The 24,510-nt window shown below is 40.6% G+C and overlaps 1 protein-coding gene across 5 annotated transcripts in view; it reads right to left on the bottom strand.

The window, feature by feature from the left end:
* Window positions 1–6,131: 6,131 nt before the first annotated feature.
* The window catches only part of LOC139947184 (dynein axonemal heavy chain 5-like), a 92,443-nt gene continuing 74,064 nt past the window's right edge, over window positions 6,132–24,510 (bottom strand). For 4 of the 5 annotated variants that reach the window (XM_071945052.1, XM_071945050.1, XM_071945051.1 and 1 more), the window contains 20 exons: window positions 24,005–24,270; window positions 22,899–23,028; window positions 22,258–22,452; window positions 21,883–22,038; window positions 21,565–21,747; window positions 20,229–20,472; window positions 19,742–19,856; window positions 18,356–18,546; window positions 17,531–17,838; window positions 16,459–16,594; window positions 15,346–15,485; window positions 14,746–14,910; window positions 13,676–13,870; window positions 13,142–13,292; window positions 12,845–12,981; window positions 12,302–12,433; window positions 11,338–11,550; window positions 9,799–9,927; window positions 9,394–9,520; window positions 6,132–9,196 (listed from right to left, as the gene is read on the bottom strand). In XM_071945052.1, coding sequence (XP_071801153.1) covers window positions 8,913–9,196; window positions 9,394–9,520; window positions 9,799–9,927; window positions 11,338–11,550; window positions 12,302–12,433; window positions 12,845–12,981; window positions 13,142–13,292; window positions 13,676–13,870; window positions 14,746–14,910; window positions 15,346–15,485; window positions 16,459–16,594; window positions 17,531–17,838; window positions 18,356–18,546; window positions 19,742–19,856; window positions 20,229–20,472; window positions 21,565–21,747; window positions 21,883–22,038; window positions 22,258–22,452; window positions 22,899–23,028; window positions 24,005–24,270 — 3,597 coding nt within the window. In that variant the 3' untranslated portion in view covers window positions 6,132–8,912. Of the gene's footprint in view, window positions 9,197–9,393; window positions 9,521–9,798; window positions 9,928–11,337; window positions 11,551–12,301; window positions 12,434–12,844; window positions 12,982–13,141; window positions 13,293–13,675; window positions 13,871–14,745; window positions 14,911–15,345; window positions 15,486–16,458; window positions 16,595–17,530; window positions 17,839–18,355; window positions 18,547–18,931; window positions 19,066–19,741; window positions 19,857–20,228; window positions 20,473–21,564; window positions 21,748–21,882; window positions 22,039–22,257; window positions 22,453–22,898; window positions 23,029–24,004; window positions 24,271–24,510 lie in introns of those variants that run through there. The other variant, XM_071945053.1, reaches the window with a different exon arrangement.

Below are 24,510 nucleotides of genomic sequence, written 5' to 3' on the forward strand. Positions count from 1 at the left end.
AAAACTCCAGTGTTTCACTCACCAGTGGTCCTAGGTCTTTCTGGCCGGCGACCTCGTGACGACCCTTCAACATTCTTGTGAGAGTTGAGACGCAGGTATGAATGATAGACCACACCATGTAATGCAGCTGTAATGAGAAGGAAGACAATAAGTGACTTTTCATTCATTCAACAAAATGCTGTCTGTGCTAATGATAGTTGTTGTCTTTACAAAAAGGCAAGTTTTGATTAATTTACCTGTATAGCTAGTTTATTTTTAAGTCTAGTTATCATTGTTTCGCACCACAAAATGTTAGAATGTTGATAAAATTTCCTTTTGTAGGGTAAAACAATTAGTTTTATTGTGTTCTTTGATTAGTTTGTTTTGATTTGATTAAAAACCTAGCTAAGCTTGCAGGAAAGGAAACATAAATAATAAATAAAAATAACAAATAAAAAAACTACAAAAAAATTGCGGCCACCACTGATAAAAAGAACAAAATTCACTGATAATATTAATAAACACAACTTTGTTGAAAATCTATTAAAGGAATGTAATTTTAACTTAACAAAAAAAACGTGTTGGTGATCGATTTTGTAATCATGAATGCCCGGCAACAGCGCAGCATGTTGCAAAGCACATACCATGCCTCATCAAGATTTGAAAATCTGAAACATTCATTTCCAAAAAAGACAAGTCAGACAGTCATTGGCAGGGGTCGAAATTGCCACTAGCCCGCTAGCCCGGGACTACCAGATTTACAGCCGGGCTACTGATTTTTCCAGTTTGATAGCCCGACGGGCTAGTGGAAAAACAAAGCAAAAATCATCATTACAAATAACAAAGAACTGTGCTATGGTGTATTGTAAAGTTTGAGCCGTGACGCGAGACATAACGTGTCTTTCGGGCTACCAAAATCTCATCAGGGCTACTAAAAATTATTGGTTACTAGCCCTGCTGACTACCATGACAATACACTTAATTTCGACCCCTGCATTGGGGATAACTTTCCGTATGGCGCCATCACATTTTTACTTATTTTTACAAAGGGATATCTCATTGAGGTAAATTCGATACTATATTATTTCATATCAAGTGCCAAGGGTATTTCCTTCAGTTTTTTTTACCACAACTAAATACAAATTTGAATTTATTTATATATATTATTTATTATTAACAAATTAATTAAATTATAATAACCTGAACAAACAACAACGGATGATCCACCAGGATGCAATCATCAAAAAGGATGATATAAAAGGCAATCGTTAATCCTACAGACAGGCTTAGTAGAAGGCCGATATAATGTAAATTACAAAATTAATATTGAAAACTTAGTTTACTAAAAAAAAATAGCCTAGGCCTATTTATTTATAACAAAAAAAAAATTATACAAATAAAAATATATTCATTTTTGTTTTATTTTAAAACTATAAAATTATCACAGTCATTAAGCTGAATCTGCATTAATGTATTTAATATTCGAAGTCTGAGTGTTGCGATCATGCATCAGCCTCCTCCCCCACCGCCTCCTTGGCCACGTCCCGACCCCGCCTACCCCTTTTATAAATAACGCACAAGTCAAGGGGGCTATCACACACAAATTTACAAGTTCCTGTTTCCACAATAAATCAATATATTCCAAACTTACTTTTTGCATCTACTTTGTGAGGACATGTCTTGCATTTCATAACTACCGTTCTTTTTTAAAGAAACGGTAAAATGGAGCCAAATTGCGGGAAAAATTCTCTCGAAGAAGCAACTCGTTCTTCTCCGTCCATGTTTTAGAGAAATTCTAATCCCGCGTGCGTTTCTGAATGGGACGCCAGATATTTATCAAGCCTGACTTCACCCATACGTTCAACGTTGAAATTGGTTTAGGGTATCTGACTAGGTATTAAAATAGGAATCGCGCCCTCTGTTGGTGGATTGTAATTTATCAAGCCTGACTTCACCCATACGTTCAGCGTTGAAATTGCTTTAGGGTATCTGACTAGGTATTAAAATAGGAATCGCGCCCTCTGTTGGTGGATTGAAGAGTTTCCCGCGCAAAGTTAATGAGTTGTATTAATTAATTGATTCACTTTCTGGATGGTTTTGATTAATTCTGGTGAAAAATACCAAGCGCAAAAGAATAAACAATGAAATTAAATAAACATTATCCCCGAATACGAACCACACCACATCACTATCTAAGAGAGAAATCCCTTCCAACTACTAAATAAAAATCGCTTTAAACTTTGTTTTAAATAATCCCTAAAACATTACATAAGTCGTCACTCACAAAGATCCAAAAAACAAAGAATTAATAATATTATATGATTTTGTATAACCATGATAATGCTTGAAAAATAGCTTTTGCCCCCTGCTATTTTTATGTTTAAACTGCATTTTCATGTGTGTCCTCAAATGCATTTTGTTATTTTTAACCACAGGGGTAATTAAGTTTTAAAATAAAAAAACAAGACGGGCGTAAAAAGTTATTTAAGTGAGTTGCTGCTGGGGAATTAGCGAATTTGGTTTGGAGTTTCTAATTCTAAATTCGCTTGTTATTCTTGGATATTTTAACTGGCGTTTGGCGAGAGCAGACAAGTGAAGGAGACCGTTGCAAAAAATCAAACAATAACGTTTTGTCACAGACTTCCATCCTGCCTGCACCTCTTGAATTTCACCGACTGTGTATAGCAAATTTTCCCCAATTTTTAAAGGCAGTGGACACTATTGGTAACTACTCAAAATAATTACCAGCATAAAACCTCACTTGGTAACGAGTAATGGGGAGAGGATAGTATAAAACATTGTGAGAAACGGCTCCCTCTGAAGTGACCTTGATTTCGAGAAAAACATTAATTTTCCACGAATTTTATTTCGAGACCTCAAGTTTAGAATTTGAGGTCTTTAATCGAGCATCTGAAAGCACACAACTTTGTGTGTTAAGGGTGTTTTTTCTTTCATTATTATGATCTCGCAACTTCGACGACCAATTGAGCTCATTTCACAGGTTTGTTATTTTATGCATAAAAATATGTTGAGATACACCATGGAGCAATAAACTTCATGGATACACCAAGTGAGAATACTAGTCTTTGACAATTATTACCAATAGTGTCGTGTCTTTAACAGCTTCATACAAACTAGTGCAAGTCATTGAACCCGAAGCAACAAACGTATTACCTTTCTCCAGACATAAAACATTTTGAGAAAAATCCAATATACCATGGGTTTTTTGCAGTTTAATTGTGACTTCTATCTGAAGACACTGGACGAGCAGACGACAGTATGTGGTGTTTACTAAGCAGCTGAACACCGACTGGACCTGCGCAAAACTTGGCACAGCGCCCTCAAAATGGTCAACAAAATCTTTGGGCGTTTGTTTATATTTGTATTTTTTGGCACTTATCGGCCCTACTAATTATTCCTGTACCTATGGAGGACCAAAAGTGGACAGCGCAATTTTCAAATTTTTGATAGAATTATAGAAGAAAATGAGAATTTACTTTCAAGTAAAACCATTTTTTTCCCTTCAAAATCTTCATTTTCTGCTATAGTCTAAGCTCCGCAGTGCCAAAAAAGCTTTAAAACATTTTTTACCTTACACAATTTGCTCCCCTCAATATTTTATATGAAAATGTGCAGGACATGCTGATCATGATTCAGTGTGGTGTATAAAATTTTGACCCGGCGAAAGTGCATTTTGGGGTGAAAAACAAAGACAAAATGGCCGCCGTTTTCCACCTGAAACCATTATAAAACAACTTCCATTGACATAACTAGAACACTAGGAGATCGATTCAGCCCAAATTTGGCTAAAGTTATAGAATTAACAATGTTTCAAAATTCAATATGGCCGCCATTTTGCATTTAAAAAAATAGCGAAAAAGACAATTTTTTTGTAAAAATTTTAAGGCAAATTAATTGGTCAGGATTAAAATAAAATAATTTTGGTTGAACAGAATAATGTGGTAAAAAATATACTTCCTAATAATTTTACATAAAAATGTGCGTTAAGACAAGTTTATCATGAATCAAGATGGTATATAAATATTTGACCCGGCGAAAGTGCATTTTTGGGTCCAAAAACAAAATGGCCGCCGTTTCCCCCAATAACCATTACAAAAACTCCAATTGTCATGAACTAGAAAATTAAGAGACCGCTTCAGCCAAAATTTGGCTGAAAGTATGAGGTTTGTACATTTTACATTTAAAATATTACCAAAATCAATAATGGCCGACATTTTGCAAAAAAAAGGGATAAAAACACATTTTTGGGGAACTTTTTAGGCAACTTTGGATAGGTACAGACTTGGTAGAACAGAATATGTAGTGAAAATACATTTCCGAATATTTCGATCTAAAAATAATATGCGGTAGGACATGTTGATCATGAATCACGATGGTATATAAATATTTGATCCGGCGAAAGTGCATTTTTGGGGTCAAAAAAACAAAATGGACGCCGTTTTCCCCCAAACCATTACAAAAACTCAAATTGTCATTAACTAGAATATTAAGAAACAGATTCAGCCCAAATTTGGCTTAAAGTTATAGGTTTGTACATTTTACATTTCAAACATTTCAAAATTCAATATGGCCGCCATTTTGCATGAAACATTGGAAAAAAACCCACAATTTTTGGGAAAATTGTTTGGCAACTTTGGTTAGGTACAAACTTGGTTGAACAGAATGTGAAGTGAAAAATACACAAAAATGTGCTATAAGACATGTTGATCATGAATCAAGATGTTAATTAATATTTTACCCGGCAAAAGTGCATTTTGGGGTAAAAAACAATATGGCCGCCACTTTCCCCCCAAACCATTACAAAAACTCAACTTGTCATTAACTAGAAAATTAAGCGACAGATTCAGCATTTTGCATAAAAATGGGAAAAAAAACACAATTTTTGGCAAATTTGGTTTCTAGGAACAAAATTAAGAATAGACTCGGTTGAACAGAAATTGTTGTCAAAAATTCACATCCGAGCTGTTTGAAATTATTGTCAAATTTAATTTGGCCGCCATTTTGAGTCCCGAAAATGCATTTATCGCTAAACGTTGTGTTTAAAGGCAGTGGACACTATTGGTAAATACTCAAAATAATTATTAGCATAAAACCTTTCTTACTGACGAGTAATGGGGAGAGGTTGATGGTATAAAACATTGTGAGAAACGGTTCCCTCTGACGTGCCATAGTTTTTGAGAAAGAAGTAATTTTCCACGAATTTGATTTCGAGACCTCAGATTTCGAATTTGAGGATTTGGGAAATACTTGAATATTCAATATTAACAAAATGAAAAAGATGGGTATGTGTAATGGAATGTTTGCAATGTTTGTACGCAAGATTTGCGGGCAAAGAAAACAATCTCAGAAACGTCTCAATTGAATGTGGTGTCAAATGGAACAGAGTTAATAACAACCTTTAGGTGAGAAGTTACCTAGGTAAATTATTACCGCTCGAACTCGTCATATAGCCTGCAAGAGAACTTAAAAGTATTGAGATGACACGCCTGTACGTGCCCTTTAAGAAACACAAGGCAACAAAACTGGGAAACTATGTGTCCCCCCCCCCCCCCACCACCTAAGAATTGATTGCAATAACGGGACACAGGGTTTGTGGCATAGGGTAATTGGTCTTGCACATTGCAATACTTGAGTTTTATGATAAAGGTGGTCAAAAGACGCGGGGAAAAACATGATATTGTGTCCCCTTTCAAAAATGGGGTGGGATGGGGTGTGGGACACGCCCCTTCCGCTCTTTTAAGGGGGAGGTGCAAATCTGTCAACGATATAGAGCATACGTGTGAGAAGCCTTTACGGCATGGGGTGTGGGCCCGATTAAGAGTCTGTGAAAATTTGGCATTTTAGATGCCCTGTGATGCAATCTAGGGCCAATTTTGAGGAGGGGTGATATAGTGTCACCCACCCTCCAAAAGATGGGGGAACATGTGTGAACTTTTTTTTTTCTGTACCGAAAGTGTATAACGGCTTTAAAATGAAGTCTACGAACTTTACGGGCCCATTAGCCATAAAAACAAAAATCTTGTTACTCTTAAACGCAAACTTAACTTTGTACAACTACGTAATTTCTCTAAATCAATTCACTTCGTGACATGTCGAGGCATTTTCAATCTTTTATTAATCATACTCATTTATTCTTAAATCCAATAAAAAATATATAATTGTAAAGATAAAACTCTAAACTTTGTTAACACCCCATCAGATATTTAGATTCAACCAATAATTTTCATTCATAAATATTGGGTTTTGGTTTGAAATAAATTGACGGCCACTGCATGCCGGCAGACGTTTTTCAGTGCACCTTCGACGTCCCTAGTGAGGTTACCAATCGTGGCACCATTTCAATGCAGGGCCACCCGAATAACACCACGTCAAAAATGCTATGAAAAGAAGCCTCAAACTTCGAAGACGGCTCACTTTTTCAGATCACAAATTTGTAATATTTACCTAGTTACATGTTGTTGTGATGTTCCATGTACACTTTAAAGGCAGTGGACACTATTGGTAATTGTCAAAGACTAGCCTTCACAGTTAGTGTATCTCAACATTATGCATAAAATGACTAACCTGTAAAAATTTGAGCTCAATCGGTCATCGAATTTGCGAGATAACAATGAAAGAAGAAAAAAAAAAACCCTTGTCACACAAAGTTGTGTGCGTTTAGATGGTTGATTTCGAGACCTCAAGTTCTAAATACGAGGTCTCGAAATCAAATTTGTGGGAAATAACTTATTTCTCGAAAAATATGGCACTTAAGAGGGAGCCGTTTCTAACAATGTTTTATACCATCAACCTCTCCCCAACACTATTCACCAAGAAAGGTTTTATGCTTGTAATTATTTTCAGTAATTACCAATAGTGTCCACTGCCTTTAAATACCATTTGTATGTATTTATTTTTGACAAGCCTTCGTTTGGGTGCAGCAAGCTTTGATTGAAAGTATTGCTTCTTGATTTGTGCACTTCTTGATTTCTTGATTACAAAATTAATTTTCAAAAGTTAACCCGTCTTCAAATGGAGATTGCAGGGCAATTTTCATTTTGCAAAGGGTGCTTCCAATGGAACATAGTGTCCACTGCCTTTGAAGAAGTATTATAAAACAGAAGTACTTTACCAAGGATGGAAGAGATTAAAACTTTGCAAAAGAAGTTGAAACGTAATGCTACAAAATTTCATAAATCTCAATGACAATGGATGGAATTTATTGACGAAAGAAATATTACACAAGTTTGAAAACAATTTCCCTTAGAATTTAAAAACTATGGACGGAAAATATTCGTTAAGTATACATTTCTTATATCAAATGTTAATTTTAATATCAAATATTAATTGGTCATTTTGATTGGTGACCAGTTTACAACAGCTAATTCTATTTTCTCATATATTTATTAATATAAGATGGGACCAGACAGAGTTATATTATATGTATTGTAGTCTTTCAAAATTCACTTTGATAAATATATCACTAAATATGCATTAAAAGTGTAGGAATATACTCTTTGTTTCTAAATGCTGAAAATTGGACGGAGTGTAACAATAATTATTTGGTCCTCTTGGAATTTGTTTGTAACAAGCAATGCTGATCGTGAGTATTCTAACAGATTTAACCACAAATGCCAAAGCTGTACTATATTACACATGAAGCTCCTATTTGACTAAATTATCCGACTTTGTCAGGTTTTGTCTGGTTACGACACTACGCCTAAGTGTAATTTGTAATGTGATGGATGCATGTTGACAAGACAGTCAACCTTCTTACTATCTGACCGTCCATGATAGACGAGCTAGGTAATTATACAATATGATATCATGTTGTAATGGCGTCTATACAGTACACGGTCAACCCTCCTACTATATGACTGTCCAATATAGATGTGCTAGACCTGCCAAGAATAATTCAATGAAGTACACAGTCAACCCTCCTACAGTTTGATCATTAAATACCATCCACACTGTGTGATTTTGAATGATAGAAACACAAGGCAGTCCCGCAATATAATACCATGTGGTAATGGCATCTATAAAGTACACAGTCAACCCTCCTACTGTCTGACCATTAAATATCATCAATACTGTGTGGTTTTGATTGATAGATGCACTAGGCAGTCCTGCAACATGATATCATGTGGTGAATGCACCGATGAGCATAGTCAACCCTACTACTGTGTGACCATTTAATTGTATGCTAATGATACTGAACTGAGCCAGCTTGCAAATATTTCATGTTGTGAAGGCATCTAAACTGAATACAGTCAATCCAGTGTACTTATTTCTAAACCGTTCAAAACCAGACGACCTCAGCTACTACTAAGCCAGCCTACAATACAATATTATTTCTTAATAAGTTAATTTTTCAAAGTCTTTGCAACACTCAAAAACAGGCACTCGTATTTAAAACGTCGCATTAAAACTAGCAGGGTTATGAACCACAATCTTATGTAACGTAAAACACACATAAACAGCAAAACTTCGGAGAGAAATACTTTTTGTTTTGATTACCAGGCAGACTTTAACTTCGATAGAAGTCTGAAATTAGTCATTCCTAAATGTGAGATCTTAATCTAGAAATCTTGTTTTCTTGGAGATTGATTGGAAGTGGTTGAAAATAGATTGCTCTGTGTGACAAAGACCTTTTCACAAAATAAACCTTTATCACGCTGTCACCATCTTGGTCGTGTTCCCCGTTTCCTTAACAGTAATGAATGACAACATCCATTGCGCAAACATGGCACCAGACTATTATTTCGTCCAGCCTCAGTTTGGTTCCAACGAGTTGGAATGGAGTAAAGTCAGGATGGCCACACCGTGATAAAGATCTATACCCATTGCTAGCTAGACCAGCATGTACCTCACTCCACGCCTAACGCGCAAGTACAAAGCATTTGCCATAAGGCCCTGCGCTCCGCGACCTTCTTCTACTTGGTGTCACAGAGTAGAGCCACGCCTCTTAAGATCCAGTGATCCGGATGATGAACCGTCTTCAAGTACAACGGGAAGATGTACGTCAGATCGGTACGTCTTGGCTTACGGTAGACGGGACACTCGTAGAGCCTCGGGTCCTTCCCCCCGGTGGCGTTGATGGCGTAGACGTGGACCACGGGCAGTGGGCTGAAGAGGACCTTGGGAGGGGGCTCGATCAGCTTGCAGTTACGTCGGTCCCAGCCGGCACCGTCCAGGAAAAGGCCGTAAATGTACACACCTGAGAGAGAAACGGAAAATTCAAAATGAAAAAAGTAAAAACTACAGTTCTTCAGCAAGTAATATTTCATTGTAATCTACTTTTACATTATTATTTCTACCCATATGCATTTGATAACAAATGGTTACAAAAGCTTTTCAAAGACCAACTCGACCGATCCAAGGCAACGTATTCCTTTAAGATGACAGTAACCATACCTTCTGGTGGTGGAGTACTGATGTCTTCCTTCAGGAGCTTGGTCATGTCATTGTGGAGCACCACACTGTCCAAAGCCCAACCCTTATGAGCTCTGGTGATCTCCTGCCTCATAGCAGTCAGGAAACCCTGCAAGAGAAAAACAGATGGAAGTCAGAATTTAAGGTTCAAGTTTCATTTCATAATAATAATATTGAAGTCTTACACATGTATAGCGTGCGTAAGTACCAAGGTACTCAAGGCACTGAGTATATACAAACTTTCAGAAAGATGTGTTTTTGAAGTGATGAATTCTGAGACCCAATTATGTAGCACCTTACAAGGTGCTACGGCGCATACAGCAGCCACGGCCAGGAATACCGGGGCGATCCCCTTCTATTTTCGATAGAGACGCTCGCGATGTTTACCTGTGGGTTGAAGAATCCTGTCATCCAGAAGACGTTTGGACGTCCCTCAAAGCACCAGGTAAAGAACTGTGCATTCCTCTCAATCAGGTCAGTGAACCAGAAACCAAGGGTTGTGGACTCCCAAGATATCTGTACAGGACGAAAGATTAAGAATAATAATTTGTTAGATATAATTTAGCATATGGGCTAAAGAATATAATTTTTTTTCACCCAAAATGTTCTTTCTTTTGATCTTTTGCTCTCCCAGCCAGTCAGTACTTTGATTGATTACACCGTTCATCCTACAACTGTAAGGACTGTAAAGGGGGCAACCCTGTTTCAGCACCAGGAGTAGGTGGCTCCTACATGTCCTAGTGGATGATACCCTAGCCTACATCCAGATGGACAATGAAGGGGGTAACCCTGTTTCTGCCCCAGTAGTAGGTGGTTCCTAGTGGATGATACCCAAGCCTACATCCTTACAGACTGTAAAGGGGGTAACCCTGTTTCAGCCCCAGGAGTAGGTGGCTCCTAGTGGATGATACCCATGCCTACATCCTTAGGGACTGTGAAGGGGGTAATCTTGTTTCAGCCCTAGGAGTAGGTGGTTCCTAGTGGATGATACCCATGCCTACATCCTTGCTGACTGTGAAGGGGGTAACCCTGTTTCAGCACCAGGAGTAGGTGGCTCCTAGTGGATGATATCCATGCCTACATCCTTAGGGACTGTGAAGGGGGTAACCCTGTTTCAGCCCTAGGAGTAGGTGGCTCCTAGTGGATGATACCCATGGCTACATCCTTAGGGACTGTGAAGGGGGTAATCTTGTTTCAGCCCTAGGAGTAGGTGGTTCCTAGTGGATGATACCCATGCCTACATCCTTGCTGACTGTGAAGGGGGTAACCCTGTTTCAGCTCCAGGAGTAGGCGGCTCCTAGTGGATGATATCCATGCCTACATCCTTATGGACTGTGAAGGGGGCAACCCTGTGGGACTACCTCACTTATAATAAGAAGTTCTCTCGATTCCTTAAGCACAAGTGACAGTCCCGGTCAATTTCCTACTTTCACCCATGGTAGTAGTAATAAAGCAGGACGGTCCATTTCAGAACTAAGAGGTCTCCTGAATTCATCAACTCCGGGGTAGTAGAATATAAAACAAAACAGGTTCTCAAAAGAATAACATGTAATGTAAGTAGGTACACACATGGTGTTACCACAAACCAAAATACATGAAAGTCCTTTGGTCTTGCGGACTTTTTTCACCCCAAATTCGAGCCTTGTATGTGGATGAGGGTCATGAGTAAAAGCTAGAGGGCGCACTGGTAATGCTTCTTGCACAAACGCACAGGACTGTACGCACGTTGAATTTGAAGTACTCGTTGGCGTTCGTGTTTATTGAACGCTACGCGCTGCTGTTTTGTCAACTTACAAAATGGCCGCACAAACACACGCTGTGCGATGCTGTTTTGTCAACTTAGAAAACAGCTGCCTGCGCGCATGCCGGATTTCGTATATAGGCCAGTGCGCCCTCTAGTTCTTATAATAACTCTTTGATCCTAACCTTCTTCCAGCTCTCAGGGACCCTAGCATCGTAGATATTATCCAAAGCATCTCGTAGGGTCTCACTCATGATGATGGTACCGTCGATAGCGAGCTTCAGATCCTGTAGGGTGGTACGCACCGTGAAGATCACACGCTGCATACGGTCAATCTCCTGACGCAAGAAGATGTTGAGAGGGGAAAGGATACCCATCTTCTGCAGACGAGCTTTGACCTGAGGAAGAAAATTAGAAACAGGAATAAGGTATTGTTGCTTGCAGAAATGGTTTAACGGTTTGGTCAAAAACACCAGTGTAAGACTTGGGCTCAAACTCCCATTAAACAAAGCTTGCTGCAGGCTTGTCAGCGAGCTTGCAGAGTTTAAAAAAAGGAAATGGGGAGGGTTCTAAAAAAAAGCAAAAGCAGGGTTCCAAAAGAGCAAATGAAGGCAAGCTTGCCAGCAACTATGCAGGGTTCCAAAAAGACATGAGGGCATGCTTGCCTATAGCTTGCCACAAGCTTGCAGGGTTCCAACAATGCAAGCATGCCAAAAGTTCGTCAGAAGCTTTGCAGGGTTTCAAAATGACATGAGGGCAAGCTTTCTACAAGCCTTTCTCAAGCTTGTCAACAGCATTGAAGGATTCCAAAAATACAGGAGAGGGCAAGCTTGCTACAATATTGCTACAAGCTTGCGGGGTTCCAAAACTGCAAGTTTGTCAGCAAGCTTGCAGAATTCCAAAGGCATGCTTGCCACAAGCTTGCCAACAATCTAAATGTGAGAAAGGGCAAGTTTGCAGGGTTAAAAAAATTGGAATTGAGGGAAAGTATGCCCAAGCTCGTCAGCAAGCTTGCAGGATTCCAAAAATTGATGCTTCTGATAAACTTGTAGCAACCTTGCAGCCAGCTTGTTGCAAGATTATGAAAAACTTTTAGTAACTCTTGCCATTAAATACACAGAAATTGCACAGACTTGACATTTTACTTACCTCATGAGGCACAAAGTTTCCAGGCAGTTTCTCCAGCATTTCATCGGCTTGTTTGTAGACGACTGACTCTCGGGTTTCTCCACCTCCGCTCCCACTATCCTTGGGCTGAATGTTGACGATGAGTTCCAACACCTTGAAAGAAAAGAAAAATCCAAAATGCATCAAACCATTCAATTTTCAAGAGTTTTTAAATTTTCGTCAAATTTCTAATTGATTTGTGGTCTCAGATGTTCGGTATAAATGAGTCTTAAGTAGTTTCTTGAATTGTTGAAGTGAAGTTGCATGGCGAACATGTGATGGTAATTAGTTCCGTACATCTGTAGCAGCAGCAGAAAATGCACATAAACCAGCCCTAGAGGCGGTGCGATGTTCGGCTGAGAGGTTCTCTGAGGAAGAGCAGAGGGAACGTGGTGTGACATACGGATGTAGATTGTCAGATATGTATGATGGCGACTGGTGAGCAAGGGATTTGAAGACATGTAACAAAGTTTTACTAAATAGACATAGATGGCACTCTACTCATGCTATTAATATCAAAATTACCTCCGTCGCCATGTTGGTCTGGTACGTGATGTCAGCATTGGGGTGAAGACCAAAAGCTTCCGGTGAATCGACCAATGGGAGGTTCTCGATAGCGTTGCGGTACTCATCAACGCTGCGACATTTGGGAATGGTGTAACCTGTGCGACAAAAAACCAACATAACAAAAAGACTTAGATTAGTCATTGTTGCTTAATAAAGTGTGAAGTCGCTATGGTGGTACTGACAATTTGTCTTACAGGATGGATTTTATTGCTTTGTGAAATCAACCCCTGGATTAATTTTGACAAGACCCCTTACCTTTGTAGAACTTGAACTTGTCGAGGAACATATCTTCTGAGAACCAGACCCTTGCGTAGGTGTTGAGGAGACGTTTGTCATAGTCGTCTGTTACTCGGCCACCATACTGCACTTCACCTAACATGTAGCGGATAGTATTCCAGGATACACCCTGCACACCATGGTAAAACAAAATTGTAAAAAATATTTACTTTAGAACGGTACAATGAACAATGACATCCCAAAGAGGCAGCAAGCCTGAAACTGAACATTTCACAAAGCTTTTGATAACTGTAATGTAAGGTTTAGAGTAGCACAATGTGAAAGTAGCTCTTAAGCAGTGGTGGCTTTCATAAGAGCTGGATGTTTCACTCCATGCAATATGAGAAAGCTCCATTTAAAGGAAAAACAAATTGTCCTTTTCCACTGGCAACTCACACCTGTTATATTCATGTAATTTCTTATTGAAACAGTGGACTTAATTCTATCATGCACAAACCAGTAGGGGTGCCGTTTAAAGGGAAAAGGTGTGGCTTTTTTTAGGTCAAAGTTTACCTTCTTAGGGTCCAGGTCATCAAGATGATTGTTAACAAACTGCACACTGGATGTGAAGTCAGCCTGGTTGAACTCATAGGGGATGTTCCAGCCTAGAGGACCGAACTTACGCCTCTCTTGGACGGTGGTGTGAAGGAAGGCAACGGCATACAGGATGGGCTTCCACTGGGGTAGGTTGGAGATCTCAAGTTGCTCCTGGGAGGGGGAAGAAAAGAAACGAGATGTTGAGAATAAAACTTTTGTGGTGAATCACTTTTGACATAAATTAAAGTTTCATCCCTTTACTTCAGTCACCCATTTGAGGATTTATCTAGCAACAAATACATAACATTACAGAGCACTGCTAGGTTTGAAGGCAGAGTTTGCCCTTTGTGGCTGGCAATGTGGTGCTCACACAATGGTTAGAGAGTCAAACGCTTCTCACTGTAGTCTGGCCAGGCCAGGCCAGTAGAAAATTTTGTTACTTGTCCATTTGTAAAGGACTTTATTTAATTAATTCTGGTTGTGAAGCCAAGAGCTCGCAGAAAAACGAACTTAATCACTGTTCTAGCCAATAACCCAAATGGAGAGAAGACAGTGGGTGCGTTCGTTTAGCTTCCCTGGGTCTATCCCGCGATGCTCACTCAGTAAGCCCCTGACAAGAGCTAATCGAACAATCACACTCGCCCTCTCGTGGTGACGGCATGCACGTCAGGTCACCCCCAAGTGACCCACTCCACAAGCAGGGCACTGGGGGCTGACCCGGGTGAGTCCCGTCAAAGCTATTTGAATGTACCAGGGAAGACCGGGGTGACCCAGGGAAGCTAAACGAATGCACCCAATGAAGGATGTTTCAGTTTTAGATGTAGTAGGAAAACCCCAGAGGGAGTTAATCCAGGTAAAAACCCAAACAGTCGGGTAGGGACTGAAAACCCAATTCACATACATGTAGTGCCACCGTAGGGATTTGAACCAGGGGTCCTAGAGGTGGAAGGCAAGGCAAGATAGTTAAGTTTTGAACCGGGGTCCTAGAGGTGGAATCAATGCAAGACACCACTACGCCAACCGGACCGCCCGATTAGGGAACCTACCTGCGTGATACCGGCGTATGTTCTCTTGAGGCCAGCTTTGATTCCCTGTGGGGGCTCGTTGGTGTACTTGATGGAGATCTGAAGGAGGTTAATGGGGAACTTAGGATGCTCCTCAGTAGTGATCCAAAGACGGAATGAATCGTGGACATTCTCACCGCTTATAATCTAAAAATAAAAAATAAAAATTTAACAACTGAATAGTTATGCTTAAACGGAAGCTCAAATTAACCAAACGGTGTGACAAAACAGTGTGACAAATGTTTTCGCCCTCTCACAAAAAACAATTGTTTATAGTAATGATGCACTCAATAGAGTCTATTGATTTCCATCCCTCAAATGAGGGACGAAATTGGATCATGCTTTGATGCTCAAAGCGCTTCAAACATCCAGTATTTTCCTGCAAGGTTTGGGACTATGATTAGACGTACGAGACCTACTCCTTTTACATATGTAGCACCCTGTAATGGTTTACAAGGTGCTGTGGCGAAATATGCTGCCAATCAAACCAGGAACACCGGGATGAACCCTTTCTCTTTTTGATAAGTGCACTGGGTTCTTTTATAAGCTTTTCACAACACATGGATATGAATTTGAGCTTACCGTGTCTTGAAGTTCGTCGAGGAACCCGAGTCCAAGATGGCAGTTCTGAAGGAGTACCCATCCACCCTCCGACATGAATCCACTCAGAAGCTTCCTGGCGTGTACCTCTTGACCTTGACCCATACTAATAGAGCGGCAACCTGGGCAACAAAAGTAGATAGTGCTAACGAGTTGCATCTTCCTTTTAAACCCTTTCCTTTTTTTTGCAAATGGGGAACTCCCCTACACCCCCCCTCCACCCCCCCCCCCCAAAAAAAAAGTGTCAGTCACACCCTTAAGAGTTCTACATGTTCATTATGTTGAAGATTTTCCGGGCCATTTCATAAAAATAAAAAAATGATTTTTCCATTGGGCGAAATGGAATCAGATTTACGACTTAAGTGGGAAGAATATATTGCCTAATCTCACATGGCCCCTGAAACATTATTATTTTCTTGGAAAGCATATATTGAGGGTTATTTACTGATCAATGGACTAGTACGAGAGGCTCCTGCTAAGCATTATTTTTTTTGGTAAGCAGCTATTGACCGTATTGAATATGACGTCACCATTCAAATATCTGCCCTACAAGATGGCATCTGTGCGCGCGTGCGTGGGTGTGTGCGTGCATATGCCATAGATATCTAACCGGGAATGCTGCATGCTTCATTGATGTACGCGTTTGGACACGCATACGGTTTGACCTACAAGATGGTGACTTTCGTGGAAAAAAAGTTTTTTTTAATACGGTCTAGTGAGGGTTACTTACAAATAACAATTTTCTTAGCAAGTCCTTCAATGGTTAATGAAAGTGAAACCTGCTAAGGATTATTTTATTGGTATGCAGATATTGAGTGTTACTTACGGATTTTTATCTTCTTAGCGAGCCCTTCAATGGTTAATGCAAGGGAAACGTGCTAAATTTTATTTTCTTAGTAAGCAGATATTTGAGGGCTACTTATGGACGCTCATCTTCTTAGTGAGCTCTTTGATGGACTAATGCAAGGACAAACCTGCTAAGCATTATTTTCTTGGTAAGCATATACTGAGGATTAATTACTGATCAAGGGACATTTACAACGGAAATCTGCTAAGTGTTAATTTCTTGGTAAGCAGCTATTGAGTGTTACTTACGGATATTCATTTTCTTAGCGAGTCCTTCAATGGATGCAGTAGGATCTGATCCCATAGACAGGAAGCAAGCCATGGGTGTCTTCACGTCAGACTCCTCCCACATCTTCTCCATGTTTAGGATCACTCCCTCGGCAAACTACAAACAGAAAAAAACCCAGACACAAAGTTATGTTATGCAATGTTAACACCACTAGTCATCCATGATAAGTGCTCAGCAGCCGAGTTTACGAAATGCTAGGATTACGAGTTAGGACGAGTAAATCATCCTAACTTAGGATGGGTTCAATGTGTCCTAACATGTATAAAAACGGAACTGAACTAGTCCCAAGTCCTAAAATTTATCCTAAGTTAGGGAGAGTTTGGTGAAATCGAAGGCCGGATTCTTCCATGTGCCGTAGCAATGCTAGTTCACAAGAACTTTCGCTTAATGTCCAATCCAAAGGACAAAGCAATCATGGTAAAGAATCTTGCTACAGGACACATGTGCCATGACTGGAATTCAAACCCACATTGTCATCTCTTACGCAGAAACTTTCATTTCTGAGAGTATGATGGTCTCCGACAGACAAAAGTAAAAAGTAATTTATTTCTATATGGACACAAGATTATTGAATAATTCACAAGAATGTTTGAGGCAACACATTGTTTATACTCATAAGTTTTGGTGTTTGAGTGTAGTTTGATTGGCGAGGTTCATTTCTTGTCCAGCATGATTTTGTGCGTACTGTGCAATTTCTATTTCATAGCGCTGCTAACTGTAAGCACACGAAAAGGCATGCTAACCTTCCGGTGCTTAACGCACGAAAATAAATGACGTCACAATGCAAATCCACGGTAAACGCGTAATATGGCTGCCCAATTTTTCTGCTAACCAGTGGAATACGCTAAGGCTTAAGCAAATTTTTCTGCTACAGTAAGCACGCAAATTTGCTTACCGTTAAGCAGCGCTATGAAACTGGGCCCAGGTAAATAACGAGAAAACTGAAATGTGAAGAAATGTCCTTAATGGAGATTGCCTGTTACTAGTAAACTGTAAATTGACATACATGTAGCCTATAGGTTTTACACTCACCTTAACACCGATGGCGTCAGCAATGTACTTCCTAGCCTGTGGGATGGTACGGTCCGGACACCAAGACCTGACCAGCAGCAACTTACGGAAGACATCCAGCGACGAGGAGTATCCATCAGGTATGGTAGCCTCCTCGGGAGCGTCTTCATCAAACCATTGCTTCCAGGCCTTGTCATTGCGTGCCACCTGGCCGAGGATCTGGTTGAACTGTGGCAGCTTGCAGAGCTGGACGAGATTGAGCCATGTCATGTCAAGGATCCACTTCTTGGGTTTGGGTTCAACGGCGTTCAGGTCCAAGGCGGCACCACCTGAGGGAGAAAATAAAGACAGATAATGAATGAGATGAAATAAGTTTAGTTTTATGGAAATTATCATGTAGAAATCACAGCAATCGCATGATTGAAATATCTTTCAAAAAAAGTTATAATAGAATAATTTTTTTTGTATGGCCCTCATTGCCCGCCGAAATTAAATTAAACATCCATTCCTGTGTAGCGAGGTAACATCAGCTACCAACCACATCTTTTGCTGAACCAAATAGATAAGGAGCAACTCTAGATCAACCCAAATAAATTTTGGTTTCAGACAGGTGAACTTATTATTACATTGGCTCTGCTCATGACAAGATCAACGTCTGAAACCAAGGCGCTCCAGAGTCGTTCTGAACGACTGCAGTAGTCGATCTTTGAACTTGTAGCTTGTCCAGTCGCTCTTAACTGTTTCAGACATTAAACTTTTCATGTTCTTAATTCAGAATTTAGTTTGATGCGACTCTGGAGCGCCTGTCTGGAACAGGTGTTAGCGATTTATGCAATTAAACCCTACCTTTGATAAACGTCTGGAACTCGTTGTGTTTAATCTTGCCACCTTGCATGTCAATCTTGAGTGCCAGGAGGATGGTGAACAGAAACTTATGGTTCTCATACAGACCACGAGCCGTGTATTTAAACACCTCGTACGTCATGTACTCGATGATGTTGGCTATGCGCTTAGATGTGATGGGGCTCTTCTGGGACCTGGGGAAGGAAAGGAGAATAAAGGTCAAGGTTCAAGGGTCATATCTGTCATGTACTCAATGATGTTGGCTATACGCTTGGATGTGATGGGGCTCTTCTGGGACCTGGGGAGGAAAGGAGAATAAAGGTCAAGGTTCAAGGGTCATATCTGTCATGTACTCAATGATGTTGGCTATACGCTTGGATGTGATGGGGCTCTTCTGGGACCTGGGGAAGGAAAGGAGAATAAAGGTCAAGGTTCAAGGGTCATATCTGTCATGTACTCAATGATGTTGGTTATACGCTTAGATGTGATGGGGCTCTTCTGGGACCTGGGGAAGGAAAGGAGAATAAAGGTCAAGGTTCAAGGGTCATATCTGTCATGTACTCAATGATGTTGGTTATACGCTTGGATGTGATGGGGCTCTTCTGGGACCTGGGGAAGGAAAGGAGAATAAAGGTCAAGGTTCAAGGGTCATATCTGTCATGTACTCAATGATGTTGGTTATACGCTTGGATGTGATGGGGCTCTTCTGGGACCTGGTGGAGGATAGAAAGTCAAGGTCAAGGGTCATATGTAATGTACTCAACGATGTTGGCTATGAGCTTAGACATGTTAGACTAAGCAGTGGAATTACAAATACAGTTTGATAGAAAAAGCTAATAAAGTATATAAAGGAGTCCAAACTGGCTGAACACATTTTCAGGGTGGGATTTAAAGGCAGTGGACACTATTGGTAATTGTCAAAGACTAGCCTTAACAGTTAACATATGCATAAAATAACTAACCTGTGAAAATTTTAGCTCAATCGGTCATCGAAGTTGCAAGATAATAATGAAAGAAAAAAACACCCTTGTAACACAAAGTTGTGTGTGTTTAGATGGTTGATTTTGAGACCTCAAGTTCTAAATCTGAGGTCTCGAAATCAAATTCGTGGAAAATTACTTCTTTCTCGAAAACTATGGCACTTCAGTGGGAGCCGTTTCTCACAATGTTTCATACCATCAACTTCTCCCCATTACTCATCACCAAGAAAGGTTTTATGCTGATAAATATTTTGAGTCATTACCAATAGTGTACACTGCCTTTGAGGGACATTTTGAAGGGGGACTCATGGGGTACTCATGGAAATGCAAGTACTGAAGACAAAAGAAAGGCTATACGAGGGATGAAAAATAAGTACCAACTGGGTAAACTAGACATGATTTTTCTTACCTGGCCATCGAGATATCAAAGATACCCAAGAACTGTTTGAGAGACGTCTGGTACATGACGTTCACCATGCTCATCTCAGTGATTAAGAAGTACAGTGTACTGCCTCGGGTAGCCACTATATGACAAATAAGCAAAAGAAATTAAAATATAAAAGTCAAAAGTGTTCCTAATTTGTTTGCCAGCAATGCGCAACGGCACCTTGTAACCATTACAAGGTGCTACTGTACAGCTGTATGTAAAGGACCAGGGGTGGGTTTCACAAAGAGTTAGGACTAGTCTTATCTCGAGTTAGGACCAGTTACTCGTCATAACTTAGGACTATCCATGTAGTTTGTATATCTCCTAGGACTAGTCCTAAGTTAGGACTAGTCCTAACTCTTTGTGAAATCGACCCCCGGTCCAAAACTTTAAACAAAAACGTAGTCTGTATCCCTTACAGGAAAAATATTTTTCAAAGTTTCAGAAGGAAGAAGAGAAGCAATCATACCAGGTCTGAATTCCTCTCTTGCCGAGTTGATCCTCAGCTCCGTCTCGGCAGCGATGGTCAATTTCTCGCTCACTTCCTCCGCAGTGATCTTAGTGACTCCCAACACCTCGATAAGAGACTCGTCCTCAACGAGGGAGCCCTCCGTGCTGGTCAGTCGGTACAGGAGATTGTCCTCAAGCTCTTGCATCTTGCGCTTGTTGGCAGTGACCTCCTCCATCAGTTTGGTGCGCTCAGACTCTAATTCCTGCAAGGTTGGGATAAACGCTTTGTTTAGTTTGTTTAGATGATCTTGCTATATGGAGCCGAAACATGGACAACAACACAAAAAATGAATGATCGCATCAACGGTTGCTACACTCAACTGCTGCGTAGAGTTCTCAACATCCACTGGCGGGACCATACTACAAACAGGGAGGTTTATGGCAATCTACCACCACTTTCCGAGACCATAATGCAGAGGCGTCTCCAGTTTGCTGGCCACTGTTTGCGAACAGCGGATCAACCTATATCGCATCTGGTCTTCTGGAATCCCCCTGGCGGACATCCAAATCGCGGCAGGAGGAAAATGAGCTACTCTGACACCATCACCCGAGACACAAATCTCAATCAAAACGAGACTCAACAACTCATGAGGGACAAAGCAACCTGGCACCACTTCATCAAAGCTGCTTCTGCTATTCCGTCTAAGGACGACGGATGATGATGATGATGATGATTAGATGATCTTCCCGTCAAAGGAACTCACAATGAATGGGTCCACTATCAATAACATTACAATTTCATACAGCTGCCAAAGCAAAAAATATTGCTTAGCAGTTTTCTGCTAAGCAAACATGAGTAGGATACCAGGGTACATGTGACATGGTATTTTAGTTGGTAAACATATTCTGGTAAGCAAACTTAATTTGTGATTAGCTACTTTTTTGATATTGATAAGAGCTGCCTTTAAGCACAAAATGATGCTTAAAAATGTTCAGGTAAGCAAAAATAAGCAGATCACTAACCTCAGTTTGTGAGAAAGGACTCCCTCTGAAGTAACATGTTTTTGAGAAAGAGGTAATTTCTCACTCAAAGACTTCAGGCCTGAAACCTTTTTTAGGCATTTGAAAGCATACAGATTTGTGCAACAAAGGTGTTTTTTCCTCTGTAACTTCAATGAGATATTGACCCCCGATTTTCAAAGATTTGTTATTTAAAACATACGTTGGGATACACCAAGTGAGAATACTAGTCTTTGACAATTACCAAAAAGTGTCCAGTGCCTTCAAGTGATCGCTGGTAACACTACAGGTAATTCATACCACATTTGATTTATTTCACTGTTTTTTTATTGTACCTGCTTCTCAGTAAGGATGACAATACCCAGCAGCTGATCCTCCAGTCCCTTCATAGTGACAGTGAAGTCAATAATAGAGGTCCTAGCACTGATCTCTGGGGTGTACGCAGGGTTGGCCAGCTTAGTGGTGATGTACAGACGGAAAGAGTTCATCACGTCACATTCTTTGTCTCCGACTTTTACCTTTGGGATGAAAAAACATTTGCATTTGTCAATTTAGATTCAAAGCCATTAGCTAATAAATAACAAATAGCAATTACAACCATCTCAGCTAACCTGATCCCCTAAATACAAAATGTCAAACTTGACAAACTTTACCTTGAAGGTTGAGCCGGACTTAATGAAGTTCTTCTCCAGGACGTTGTCCAAAGCCGGATCCAGCTCCTCTCCGATGTCTTCTATCAATAGAGGGCGCCCTAGGGACAGACTGTCCTCAAGATGGGTACGGAAATACTTGTGGTTCAGGGCGGTCACCTTTAAAAAAAGAATTGAATTAAATTTCATAAAATTAAATTTACAACTGTTTTGTCATCTCATTGCTTTGATGCCCATAATGGTAATGTTTAAGGTAGCGTCATACCGTGGGAGACAATGTTTATTGTCGGTTGCAAGTGGACAGGGAATGGTTTTGTATAACGTTAGGAATGGGTGGCCCAAGCAGTTTGGCCGGGATTGTAGTTCCCTTGGTCTTACCTGAAGCTCATTCGCCTTCTCCTTGTTCTTGATCCAGACCTTACCCTGTCCCTGAGGGTCAATCAGGAGTGGATAGCGAGCAGCCTTAGTGACGATGATACCATTCTGGATAGACAGCTCATCGTTGGGTAGACCTTGGAGGTTCCATTCTCCTACGGTGGTGTTGTCGACCAACATGCCGGTTATGTTCACATCCTGTGGTAAGACATTTTCATATAATTAGGATCACACACTTATATTGGGTACATTCGTTGAGCTTCCCTTGGTCGACCCCGGTCTGCCCCGGTGCGTTCCAATAGCTTTGACGCCATTTCAAAAGCTCTCCCGGGTCACCCCCCAGCCCTGCTTGTGGAGTGGGTCACTTCGTTGGTGACCCGAGGTGCATGACGTCACCACGAGAGGGCGAGTGTGATCTTTCGATTAGCTCTTGTCAGGGGCTCACCCGAGTAAGGACCGGGGGGAATGGAAATCTTGACGGGCGACAAAGTTTATAGTCATCGCTCACTTAAAAATTGTGTCTTTTTTTCATCGCGCATTAAGATTTCCATCACGAGACCATCGTGCGACCGACTTTAAGCCGGCCTTAATCTTGTAAAGATTCTGTGGATGGATATTATTCTCAAGAGAGACTTTGTACTCACGTCGCTGTACGGGATCTTATTGATGGCCATCTCTTTCTTCCAGTTCTTCAGGAGGAGATTACGGAACTCTTGATTGAAGGGTCCTGAGTAGGATAAGAACCCAGTGGCTAAGAGAACGTCGCCCACCAACCTGTCCGAGAACAAACATATTACATTATATAATTTACCAAGTAAAATTTATAATCATGAGAGGGCACTGTAACCAGTTGAAACAATTTTGAATTTAGTGCCAGGTTTGGGGACTATTTCCCACAAATTATGATGCACGTCTAGCCTATATACGATAACCCCACGAGACAGTTTTTCAGCCAACCTGGGCCCATTTTCATAGAGCTGCTTAAAGGATTTGGGTACTTTTTCAAAATGTCCATAGATTTACATTAAACTTACAGGGTTTGATGATAATGATAGTGGAAAGCTTCCCTTCAAATCTTACTTACTGAGGGGCTGTAGTTTTTGAGAAATGAGTAAAACAATGTCATGGAAATACGTTGGTAAATGATAAAAATAATTTTCGTCTCATGAGACGAACATTATTTTCATAACATTGTTTTACTAATTTCCCAAAAACTACAGCACCTCAGCACATAGTATTTTCAGGGAAGCTTTCTACTATCATTATCTTCAAATTGTGTAAGTTTAGTGTAAATCTGTGGACATTGTGTTTTTTGTCCTACAAAAGTTACATAGACCCTTTAATAAACAAAAAGTAGCTGAGCACAAAAAAAAAACTATGTTTACTGGAATAAATTTACCAGTCAAAATAGCCTGTCACATATGAAATCTTTGGTTGGTAATTTCCCCCTTTTTAGCTTAGCAGAAAATTTGTAAGCACTATTTTCTGCGTTAGCTGCTCTATGTGGAAACCTTGTGCCAGGACTCTGGACTGTGTTGGGAAGAGATGCGTGCAGCAATGGAGGAACAAAGTGTTTGGAGGGCCATTATCCGATGCTCTGCATCGACTGAAAGAACGAAGCGGCTCTGTGAAATTGGGCACAGCAGAACTAGCAACAGGTATGTTGTCAATCTGTTTGTTCTACCAGTTCTCATTTTAAAGAGCTGTCATTACCAAGCTCACTCAGCAACATCTTTTATTCTCAACCCACCTGTTGATTTGATCCTGGAAGCGTTTGCTCGCCTCGGTCCAGCGAACCTTCTCCCCACCGAGTCCCTCAATCAGCGTGGTGGCGTTAGTCATCTTCCTCCTACAGCTCTCCGCATCGTCCAGTAGAGTCTGCTTCTCTGAGATGGCAGCGTCGTACATGGCCTGGACGACGTCTAGCTCCTTCTGTTTCTCATCCAGCTGATCTTGAGCTTCTGACAAGGAGGCCATGGCTTTGTTCAGACGAGCCTCCTGGATGGTTAAGTTGGCCTGGAGAAGGAAACAGAAGAGAAATGATTGGTGTTCTAAAATCACTTTTGGAATGACCCTAACATTTATACTGTTCTTTGCATTTGGTGCTAAAAAAAGCTAAAAAAAGTATCGCCATCAACTCCAGGGGAGGCCTAGCACCGGCTCCTGGCTGGAAGAGACCCAGAGGCCACCCTCGATCATCCTGGGCCCAACAACTTGGCCGGCCTAGTGAAATCGACAATATGTGGCGTGAGGCTG

The sequence above is a fragment of the Asterias amurensis genome, chromosome 14 (genome assembly GCF_032118995.1).
Source record: "Asterias amurensis chromosome 14, ASM3211899v1".
Classification (NCBI taxonomy): Eukaryota; Metazoa; Echinodermata; class Asteroidea; order Forcipulatida; family Asteriidae; genus Asterias; species Asterias amurensis.